Source organism: Penaeus vannamei, chromosome 7, assembly GCF_042767895.1.
Source record: "Penaeus vannamei isolate JL-2024 chromosome 7, ASM4276789v1, whole genome shotgun sequence".
Classification (NCBI taxonomy): domain Eukaryota; kingdom Metazoa; phylum Arthropoda; class Malacostraca; order Decapoda; family Penaeidae; genus Penaeus; species Penaeus vannamei.
This window is the reverse complement of record NC_091555.1, coordinates 15298978-15310701: the sequence shown is the minus strand read 5'-3', so window position 1 is coordinate 15310701 and position 11724 is coordinate 15298978. Positions and strand designations below refer to the sequence as shown.

Genomic DNA, 11724 nt, shown 5'->3' with positions numbered 1-11724 from the left:
CCCTGCTTCTTAACTGTAAAGGACAATAACAGAAGTTTTGATAAAAAATATTTATTGATTACCAATGCAGTTTCTCCATACCAGGCAAAAGAACTTGTCTAACATTCATATTAATTCTATTTGATCTTATATATTCCAGAATTTTTACATTTCTCTGTTCATCCTCAGTATCAGAGATTAATTTTTGTCTCTTATTTAAAGGGCAGTTATCATCACATCTCTCATTACCTAAGTCACCTTCCTTATTTCTGTTAATTTCAGATGTTAAATTGCCTTCACTTTCATGAACTGCACTCCATGGCTCCTCTGGTACAAGCCGTATTCTAGGAACTGCGTGATATCCCTTCCGACTGGCACCTGACATGATCATGATGTCCCCGCTGTGAAGAAAGAGTGCTGAGGGTTCCATGCTCTTGCTAGGCCCTCCAATGAGAAACACTGCACTCTGTCCAAAGCTGTTTATGTGGGAATGAATGAGAGAAATAAGATTAGTTTAGTTTTGTGATTATTGGTAAAAGTGTATTTTGGTCAAAAAGAGAGATAAGATCAGTTTATGGTTTTAATATTATTAGAAAATATTTTTTTATTATGTGTCTATGTTATTCAGTAAAAAAAATAATATATTGTAATACTGAAATCCAAATAATGATATTACAATGTATACATCTTCAGACACTATTTGAAATTAACATTCAATTATTGGGACAGGGTTCTTCCAGGTAAAAGTTGATGATATCAAAGACCTTTTAAGACTTTTTAAGCCACAACAATTGTTTTTTAAAACTTGGAGCCACCTGCCTTTAATTTAATACACACTTCACAATAATGTGTAGGCCTACTTATCACATCGGTGATCAAGATTAAAAAAAAAAAATGGCCCCAACATGATTTTTATGATTTACACAGCCTATCAGTTAGATTGCGCGCCAGAAATATTTTTTTAGTATACAGTCCATAAGTAAATGCCTGCATCAATCTGCAAAGATCAAGATCTAATGTTGTTGACAAATGGTTTCTGATCAACCAGCGAAGAGATCCACAAGTGGGTGAATCACAGTAGTATCTGCTGGTATGTCTTGGGCAAATTAAAGCATTTTAAGACCTGCGACAGAAAAAGCTCTGTTTTTAAGACTTTTCATGGCCTTAAATTTCCAAAATATTACTTAAGACATTTTAAGACTTTTTAAGGATGTGCCCGAACCCCTCATGAAAAAACACTAACAAGCAATTCAATCATATCAATGACATACAACTGAAAAAAAATAGAGCTAGAACAAACAAAGGATGTTTTTTCACTCACCTGAAAGACAGCAATGGAGCTTCCATATTCGGCTCAGAATGGTCTGTGTGGGGAGCCAGCGTTGAGTCCTTGTGATAGTAATTTACAATGGCTGCTTCTGCTCGAAAACTATCAAATCCGACAACTTTTGCTACTATTCTGCATAGCATTTGTAGAGAAGGGGGTATATCGCCCTTCATATCTTCACTATATTCCTGTTGGTGATAAGAGACAGTGTGTATCGTATACATGATCTGAACTTAGTGAGTAGTATAGGAATTAAAAATGAGAGATTCTACCTTCTCATACTCCTTTTTAATTCAGATATACTAGATGATCAATGAGAGCATAAATAAGATTTCTTACACAAAAAAAGAAAAGAAAAACAAATAAAAATAAAATAACAATAATAAATAAATAAATAAAAGGCCATGTCAATATAAACTGGGAGAAAAGACTTGATGAAAGAAAGTTGCAATTTTAAAGTAAAAGCTATGCTTTTTCATTTCAGATCCAGTAATTTCAAAATTAAAAATCATTTGAACTTTAAAACTTGCAAAGAATACTAATACTGTACTCTAAAATTTCCTTCTCCAACTTCTCAGAAAGGCAAAAACTTCATAGTTACAAAGAGAATATAAATAGTGATTCAGAGCAGCAAGTCATTGTGCAAGACTGCTTTATTCAGGGAGTTTAGTATAACCTGCTGTCCAATCTGTTAATTACCATACTCTTATTCACTGATGATCTAGTAACCGTTACATCCATTACCCTTACATCATGTATAAAGATGGTAGCTTCATGTTATTTTATAATGCAACAAAATATGGAACAGGATTCTCAGCATTACATTTAAACAAAATAACCTGATTTTTGCCAGAGGAATATTTTAAAATCCAAGATAATTACTTTGACACATTTCACAAATCTTCAGCACTGTTATAGTGAACACGGTGAAACTAAGACACCTTGCTATCTATAAGAAAAATTGGTACAGAAGACATCACCTGGCAAGAGTAAAATATAAAGGAATCTATAACAGATGGACCACTGTCCTTTGAATGAATAAAATTCCCTAATTTTGCTCTGATTTGAGACATCTTTAGCAAATTCCCTGATAGGGAAAAAGAAGCATCTCTTTCAGTTATCCCTGACTTCTAGGATGGCTGAGAACCCTGTGAAAATGGCCTATAATTATAAACCAAGCATGCCCACATTCCATCATCCAGTGTAAATGGAGAAAATATTGTAGATAATCAACAATGCAGTAATCAATTGTCACTGAAAACCATGCCTTTTATGTCAGATTTTTATGAATCACCATCAACACCAGATTAGCAACTGATATACAAAAATTATGCATGCACCTGCAACAAGTTCCTTCTTGATGGAAGGACACATAAATAAAAAGTAATTTGGCCTAAATGCAGCATGATTTACAAAAATAGGTTAATCTGGCTCAGATGGAATCCTACTGCTAATTAAATATTGAAATGACATTTGCTATACAGAACATCAATGAACCACCAATTTTGTTTTCTTTGTGTCTGATCTATATTCAAATGTAGATATTATATAATATCATATATAAAGTTATAAATTACATTATTTTTCAGCTCTCCAAACTTCAGGGACAACCAGAAAAATCCTTTTTTATCTTGCAATCAAAGGCTTGATAAATATAATAGGAAGTTCTGTAACTAATACCTTAGCTTGCCTGTTGTTCAGTCTAACCTGAACTTTACTTTTTTTTTTATTTCTTAGGCTAATCAAGTCCCTGCTTTGTACAATAACAATGAATATCACAAACTGAAACAACAACAATAAGAATGGCAGTAATGAAAATGTAAACATCAAGCAAGTGGATCAGAATGTGGATTCTGAAAATAAGTAAACATATTTTAAAAACATGTCTTAACTATCTTCCTTTTTTGAGAACCTCTGCAGCAAGGTATCTTAAAGAGATATATAGCACCACTTACATGAAAAGTGCTGAACCCCGAAACGAAACTGATCTTTTCCCTAAAGTATTCTGATGGCTGTTAATTGGCATGAACCACTTCTTTATCATAAGCAAAAGTATGGAATTTCTGTTTTACTTCTGGTAATTATAACAACATGAAGTATATTATGCCAATGATTATCAATCAAGCTGTATCTGGAATTTCAAAAGGCGCCCTCACTAACTAAATAAGATAATGTTATTTAGCTCTCACCCAATCTCAGTCCTGCCAGTCTGTGCAATATATTATGAAAAATGTTTTCCCTGTATATTTTCTTCAAAAAATGGTTCAGTAATAATAATGTAAAAAAAATAATAAAGGACTGAAGAATAAAGATATTGTATTGATATCTGCAATAAAAGATGATGTGAGGGGCATGGCTTAGCTGAATAGTTGCCAACTACTTTTTTCTTTGAATCAGAGTGGTACAACCTGCCTCCTAAGTACCTTGCTCTGTAGGTATAAAACCTCACCAACACTTTCCAACAACTTACTTTGGTATCCCAATTGTGGTGGTAACCGAGAGTCACCCATCGCAACATCTTCTGCACTCCTTGCTGTTCTCCTTCAGGTCTGTGTGTGAGCTTTCAGTAAGGTTCTGGGGCCTTAGAAGAAAGGGTAATTATCTAAAGGCAGAGTAGTATTTATGAGTATAAGTACATAACATAATGTATATCAAATTATTCCAAAACACACACAAAATAATTTGTAATTGCAAACTCCCTTTCACATCAATAATAAGTAAATGAAAAAATAACTATGCAAAAAATCATTCTCATGAAGTTATTCCTTGACACGTAAAAAAGAAAAGAAAAAAAAATTACCAAAATAAATAAAATGTAATCCTACTTCAGATGAAAACAGGTGAATCAATGTTCAAATGAAGAAAAGTCAAGAATTAAGAAAAAAAAGGAAAAATGAGAGAAAGAAAAGAAAAGAAAGAAAAGAAAGAAAAAGAAGAAAAAAAGAAAAAACAAAAAGAAAAGAAAAAGAAAAGGAAAAAGAAAAAGAAGAAAAGAGAAAGAAAAAATAAATAAAGAAAAAAAAAATAAAACCTCAATTTTCTCTTGACAAACTTCCCCTAAACAAACAACACTCAAAATTGCTCAACTTACGAATGAGAAAGATCCCACCACGAAGCACTTCCCAGATCAATACCATGGGATGTTAAGTTTGTCTTGTTTGGAGAGCAAGGATAATCCATCAAACACCTTTTTATCCATTCCTGCTGACCTTGACTTGTAAATGGATTTAGTATGATCATCAATCCTGTGAATTCAAATCAACATCTATTAAGAAAACTGAATTCATAAAGTTGAAACATCATCTCTATTGAAATATCTATCTCTATCCTAACAAAATATCATCTGTATAGAAATATCTATCTCTATCCTAACAAAATATCATCTGTATAGAAATATCTATCTCTATCCTAACAAAATATCATCTGTATAGAAATATCTATCTCTATCCAAACAAAATATCATCTGTATAGAAATATCTATCTCTATCCTAACAAAAGTTCCACAAAATATGTGTATATAGTTCATACCACAAGTTGCTTTGAAAGTTGTGAAGCAGAATTACCTATTTTACAATTCAAGATATATAAATTTCAGTTTGATATAAAAATCTTTACTGGAATTGTGTGACATGCAAAATGACATAGCATACAGTGGCCGACATACTATACTGTTTATGTAAGTGTTAAAACTTTTCTCTGTACCTGGATGAGACTCCAGTGCATATATTTTCCATGTTGAATATGGTACAAGCCCAACCTCCTTAGCCTGTTCTTGTTCCTCTGGTGTGAGACTACATGGTGGTATCTGCTTTTCAGCCTGAAAGATAAAAATTTCAAATGTAAATAATATCAAATACTTTGGACATCAATAAACATTCGAAAACAAGTCAGCACCATAACTATCCTCCTAAAACATTGTAATCAATGGATGCCTTACTACAGAAGAAACATTCTGTCTTGCAGTTGATGACAAACTGATGAATGTAGGTTATGTTGGTCTGGGCCTTTTGGTTTCAAATCTATCTAGTTTCAACAATTCTGAAACCTGTATCTTTCAAAAATAAATAATCTAAATGATTCATAATAATTGTCTTCATTATGACATTTCATTCATACTATCATCAATTAGGTTCAACCTTTTATCAATCATTATAATTTGCTGCCCTATCAATCAACTGAAAACGTAGAGTAAATTAAGGTTCCATTCCAAGGGTGATTGGTCTAATCTGAAATCAAAGAGGCTACAAGCCTGTCACCAGTGAGCTGATGAAAAAAAATTGTCTGTTTTTAGAGACTTTCAGACCGACATATATCTGTATCACATGTATGAAATTATAATATAATTTCTGCAAAACTGACTATTTGGGAAATCTTTTTGTGTCCTTTTAATGATTATGTTCAAGGGTGTGTTATACAGCTATAGTACATTACTATTACATACCTATTATGCACATGGTAACAAAACAGGAGAATTTGTTACCTTTAAATAGTGTTTGAATTTGTGATTTGGGATAGACTTAAATATAGATTTGTTTATTAGTCATTAGCTTTCTAGAAAAAAAAAAGAAAATGGATATTCAAAAACAAATAAAAAAGAAGTGGGCATTCTAGACAAGACTATATTTTGCTTGACTTTAGATAAAATACATGCTGGTATGTGACATAATAAAAAATGTCATACTCATTTACTTAAGCAGAGAGAGAGCCCTTATATTTATTTTCTCAAAGTGAAATTAAATTCACTTTATATATAAGGTCTTACATGATATCTATCATAAAATCCTATACCAGACTCGAGAGGGAGTAATATACACATGTAAGAAACAAGCACTTGCACTTATACTATCCAATTCACAGTTATGCAGAAAGACTAACATTTTGGAACTAATCTTTCCAGTCTAGATCTATTCTGATTCACAACAAAAGTTTCCTGTCGTACTTTTGTATCCCGTAAAAAAAAATAAATTGAAACTAAAAATATCAATTGCATGTCTTTCCTTAATCAACTTCTTACTTCTTGTATTCCAACATTAAAGGTCTGACTTCCAAACGGAATCTCTTCAAAGGAATACTTACCTTCAAAACCCCAAACTGAAGGACATTGCTGAAGTCAGGCGGAGGCTGCCTTCTCTTGTAATATTTGAACAGAGGTTTGAACTTATCTTCACTGGTATCACCATTATGACATCCTTCAGCCATTGGTTCTGATAAGAAAAAGAGTGAGGTAAACACAAAAACATTCCATTCATAAAGGAAATTTCTTGGACTATTACATCAAATAACCATTCAAGTAGTTTTCTTTACTTCATCATTTCAAACTAAACTTTCAGTTCTGTTATCCTAAAGGCAAATTTTTTTGCAATCACTGATTTATCTTTTGAATATTTTGAACAAATGATGATTCTGGACTTCTTACAATGAAATTTTAAAAATTCCAAGCCTATAATCATCAATGAAAAGTTAATGTATGAACTTTTTGTTAATACATTAACTATTGCATTAATAAATAACTAAAAATATGTAAAACCAATATCTTTGGCAACAGAAAAATATTTCTACCAAGGAAAATAATAAAATTTATCAATATATATCAATGATAAGCCAAGAGGTGACTGTGATTCAAAATAGTTTAGCTGGATCAGATATGCCATACAGTTCTAGAAATACAACTTCACCCTCCCTACATTCCATTCACAAAAAGAAAAAGGTTTAGAACACAATTTCCAGACTGTAGAGTATTTTTCTTGTGTAGGGAATATTACATATATCCATACACAGAAAACATCATTTTGTCTACATTTGTGCATATGGATCTGCTGACATAGGATGAAACAGGTGCATAGAAAGGTCAAAAGAATTTTCTGCATGGAAGATGATTTAAAAAAGAACTAAGTGTGCACAGAAAGCTACCTAAGAACTACAGTTGCAAGGACAGAATTTGACCAAATAATTTTTGCACAAGCAACGTGTTCCCTGCGCAGACTTAACTCTACAAACTTTGGCACAACTTTATGATTGTCTCACAGAGAGGAGGACCTACAATGGGAGTGAACCCACTGGAATAGGTGTGATCAGTCCTACACTCCAGCCTGACATGCATACATGAAGGATGTTTCTTTCCAGTCTTGAATCAAGGCTCTATCCGCCAAAGGCATATCTTTCAAAAGTTTCTACACTGGTATATATTTCCTGTCGTTAATGTCACTGGTGTATAGGTATTTCACAATTTGAAAAACTGGTCTTGGTGTAAAATCAAACTTATTCTTGGAATACATCTCTGGTGAACAGGAATCACTGATTCCATTGTGGGTTTCTTTTCAAGTATGGGGGTTGAGAGGAGAATAGCCAGCTCAACTGGGGTTGCAAGGGCAAAGCCCCTTGCAACAGATGATATACTGGCCTTCCTTACAAATTGTGGGGCAAAGGAGGGTCCTGTACAATAATGCCTGACAGTAATCAGTAGTATTGTTTAATACATTAAACTACTATAGTGAAACAGATCTTGGTATGGTTCCTAATTTGATTAATAATAAACATGCTAAAATAATCACCTGAGAACTGCAGTTAACCTTTCTGATACCTGGTTACACCATTATCATTCACCTGTTCAATTCTTTACACTTTCATAGTTCATTCTTTGACAATAGCAGCCTCAAAAAAAATAAAAAGAAAAAAAAAAAAAAAAAAAGTCACATCTCAGGTGCCACTTCAGCTCCTTTACACATTGCATTCCTGAAACATTCCCGACTGCTAGTGATCATCCAATAATTTGCCAAAAAAAATCATTCAGTTGTATATAAAGCATCACTAAGCATATATCGAAAAGAAATAGTGATATACTGAAGCACTAGAGGCAATAAATCACCTACGATCAAATTTTTGACAGATGTAAGAAAGGCAGTATGGTGTTTTGAAAATCACATGTATCTGGAGGATCGTTTGTTTACTAAATCAGCTGAAGTAGAGATCACAGATATAAAGATATAACAAATGTAAATCAAATATGGAAGTATCATTAATATAATTTATTCGCCCATGCATATGACTATATGTCATTGATATTATTCTCAAACTGTCATTGGTCATACCTATTCATTTTAAGGCGTAAAGAGAACAAACCTTCAAACTGTTATTTTTTCCCAAAATTATATTAACCGTAATAAAAACTTAGAAGCTCCCTGTGTACCGCGGTTTCCTAACTGCTATAAAGCCACAAGCCAGAGTAAAGAGAGTAATGCTACTATACTACTACTACTACTACTAATGATAATAATAAAAGAAGAAGAAGAAGAAGAAGAATCAATAAAAAAGGCTGGACATATGTGTCACACGAGTTGAAAGACAGGAAAGAATAACAAATATCATAATGATGGAAGTAATAACAATGGTGATATAGTGAACAAAACACTCATGATACTTATTATGATAAACTAATCATGATACACACAAAAATGATGAGAATAACTATCAGTAACGCTAATAATGAGAATAACTCAATGATGATGATAATGAGAATAGCCATACTATTCTACTAATAATGATAATAATAATAAAAGAAGTAGAAGTAGAACTATCAATAATGACAATAACGGTAAAAAAAAACATAGCAATGATGATGGTAATGACAATAATACTAAGGCGACAACTATTTTATTCTTTGATTTACGAATCCGCCGTACTTGTTTTTCCCGATTTTCGAAAATAAGAATAATTGTGAATTGATGATGATGATGATAACAATATTGATAATGATTATAAATATGATGATGATGGTAATAATAATAACAATAATAATAATAATAATAAGGTTAGGTAATATCATCAATAGCAATAATAATAATAATAATAATAATAATAATAATAATAATGATAATGATAATAGCAATAATAATGATAATAATAATAATAGCAATAATCATAATAATAATGATTATGATAATAACAATGTTGATAATGCAAACGAATTAGTGACACTATGCTCTAATTAAGGCATCCGTTGATGAAATGCAAGCCTTAATTTCTCATAGGAAAATCAAGGAATTAAAACCACGTAGTAGAGTTAGGTCGTGGTGAGGTCGTAGATGTAGAGGGAGAGTTTAAGTTAGGGATGAAGTATCCGCAGACGATCTTGGTGGTTACTTTAACGCGAAATAAGGGCCAAAACGCCAAGCCGCCTCCTGACCGTCAACCGAACAACCAGCCCTTTGTCTAAGCACCCCCAGGTCTGCTCTCCTTAGAGTTAGGGGCAGTCCAGCTAGGAGCATCAGTGAGGGAAGGTGAATCAGTGTTGACTCTGATAATTCACTGGATGAAAGTGGCGTAATGAGCTGTAATAACGTTAAGAAAAGATAGAAGATTATTTCGTATTTGAGCGGTACCAGTTCGTCGTTCTCTTGAATTTAGTGGACGGCGAGCTAAGGAACTGGTTAAATTGTGAGTAGTTTTGATAAATAAATTCGCAAGTTCTTATTGTGCGCATTGTTTGATGATTATTACAATTTGTCATTCTTACATAGTACGGCACTGGACAAAAAGGGAAATAAAGACATGGATTAGGACAAAACACAGTAATAAACGAAACAAAAAGAAACTGCACTTATATCAGTGAAATCGAAGTACAATGCAGCGAGAAATAAAATATCAGTTAAATTAAGAACCCATAGGTCTCACTGGAAGATGATTATATACGCGTGAATATATCCATAGGAGTGACATATATGAGTATAAGAATTTATATACTTAATTATAAAGATATGATTTTTTTTTCCAGGACTCGCGGTTATACTGGAGCAGAACATTGCCTGGAGTTTCAGTTATCAAAAGTAGATCCACAGAAGGGAATTACCTGAAATAACCACTGATTAGCTTACGAGCGAGAGTTAACTAGTGAGTTTTGATTGGATGAAAAAAACAGCATGTCTAACGCTTGCTACCCAATCAGCAACGAGGAAGCTGGTGAGTGCATGACGTCAGAATACGTAAGACTGACATTAGACTCGTATGACCAATCAGACGACAAGAGACTTACTACTATGACGTCACTGAACTGACCACTCTAGAGACTTTGAAAGCGGCAGTCAGAGGGCAGACACGAGACAGAAAATAACTCTTAGTTGAATTTAATTATTGGATTGCTTGCTCTCCACTGTACCATAATAGTAGGTAGATGCTTAGAATAAATTGAGGTGGCAAATTCATGCATGTTCTTTCGAATCAAAAAGATAACTCTAAGTGAACCCTATTTTTTATTCGAGTAATACTTTAAGTTTAGTTACCCCAAGAAGTTTTCTTCCATGACTAGGAATTCACAAAAGACGGAGAGAAGGGGACCCTAATTTAATGAACTACAAATTTACTATGGCTCAAATATACCTATATGACCTTTTATTACATAGACTGAGATATGGCCATGGGTTAAGCCTGTTTTATTAGATGTTTTGCTTGTTTTGCCGATTGATTATGATTCTTTGTTTTCTTTTTTGTTTTGTTTTTCTTGATTTTGCGTTTCTAAAAAAATAGTGACTGAAATTTCTTGGTAAAGGTAATAGTAATTATTCATAATAACGTGAATATGGATGACTTGGTCCATGTCTAAGGCAAGGTCGTATTCAATTATTTTTTTCAGAAAGCAAAATGGAGGCCCGACTTGCGCTTTTAGAAGAACAATTACGCATCCTATCTGCACAAATGCAGCAGTTGATCGAGTTACAGACTCGTAATCGCCGACCTGTAACAGAAGAAGACACGGCAGAGGCCCAGCTAGACGAAGCCATGGCTAAAGCAGCAGCCCCAGCGCAAACCAGGACTACGAGTCAGTCCAATGCGATGGAGGAGTACATTCACATGGAAAAAGAACCAGCGAATATATACGCACAGGAGATGGAAGCCGAAGGAATCCCCTACCTGCGATTCAGCAAGATGAATCTTTCTCGGTTTCCTGAACGACGAAAAAGCTTGTATTCCGTCCTGCGAGAAGCCGAGAGATGCAGAGACGAGACGTACAAAGAATGGACCATGAAACCAAAGACTCTTCGACTGGACTGCATGCTGGTCCGGAATTGGCCATTCAGTGATATGGTATTAGCTGTAGTGATGGACACTCTATATTACCACATGGTCGGAAAAGCTGTAGCCAAATACCGAATCGAAGGAACGGAAGAATGGGACACTGACCGTCTTAAGTCCATTGAATTCACGGACATTATGAAGGCGATTAATATTTGGATGGAGGATAATCCTCTCCTCGACCAGCAGTTCCAGGCTAAGCTACCCATCTGGAAGTCAGAGCCAGCCGCGGAGACAAAAAGCCAGTCTATGAAGTTTAAAAGAGGAAAGAAATTCTATTGTCCGGAACATGGCTGGAACAAGACGCATGGAAGGGAGGACTGCTATAAGCTGAAGGCGACCGCAACTCCTTC

At 33.9% G+C, this 11724-nt stretch overlaps 1 protein-coding gene across 4 annotated transcripts; it reads right to left on the bottom strand.

Moving 5' to 3' along the window:
* Positions 1-35: 35 nt before the first annotated feature.
* On the bottom strand, positions 36-11340 carry AlkB (alpha-ketoglutarate-dependent dioxygenase AlkB). Of its 4 annotated transcripts, none has more exons than XM_027374653.2 (7): positions 11210-11340; positions 6383-6510; positions 5009-5123; positions 4398-4551; positions 3777-3855; positions 1301-1494; positions 36-455 (listed from the first exon to the last, which is right to left on the bottom strand). In XM_027374653.2, exons 2-7 carry the CDS (start codon positions 6503-6505, stop codon positions 59-61), a joined length of 1062 nt encoding a protein of 353 aa, XP_027230454.2. In that variant the 5' UTR covers positions 6506-6510; positions 11210-11340; the 3' UTR covers positions 36-58. The 4 variants fall into 4 exon arrangements, with proteins under 4 accessions (XP_027230454.2, XP_027230452.2, XP_027230455.2 ...); XM_027374651.2 differs by lacking the exon at positions 11210-11340 and adding an exon at positions 8176-8272; XM_027374654.2 differs by lacking the exon at positions 11210-11340 and adding an exon at positions 8172-8262.
* Positions 11341-11724: the final 384 nt, after the last annotated feature.

What these genes read in the sequence shown, in the direction of transcription:
- AlkB (XM_027374653.2), bottom strand. Translation starts at nt 6,505, where the DNA reads ATGGCTGAAGGATGTCATAATGGTGATACCAGTGAAGATAAGTTCAAA. An exon ending in TGCACTGGAGTCTCATCCAG is followed by an intron (nt 4,552 to 5,008) that starts GTACAGAGAAAA and finishes TTGAATTCACAG; the next exon opens with GATTGATGATCATACTAAAT. An exon ending in GCTCCATTGCTGTCTTTCAG is followed by an intron (nt 456 to 1,300) that starts GTGAGTGAAAAA and finishes CCACATAAACAG; the next exon opens with CTTTGGACAGAGTGCAGTGT.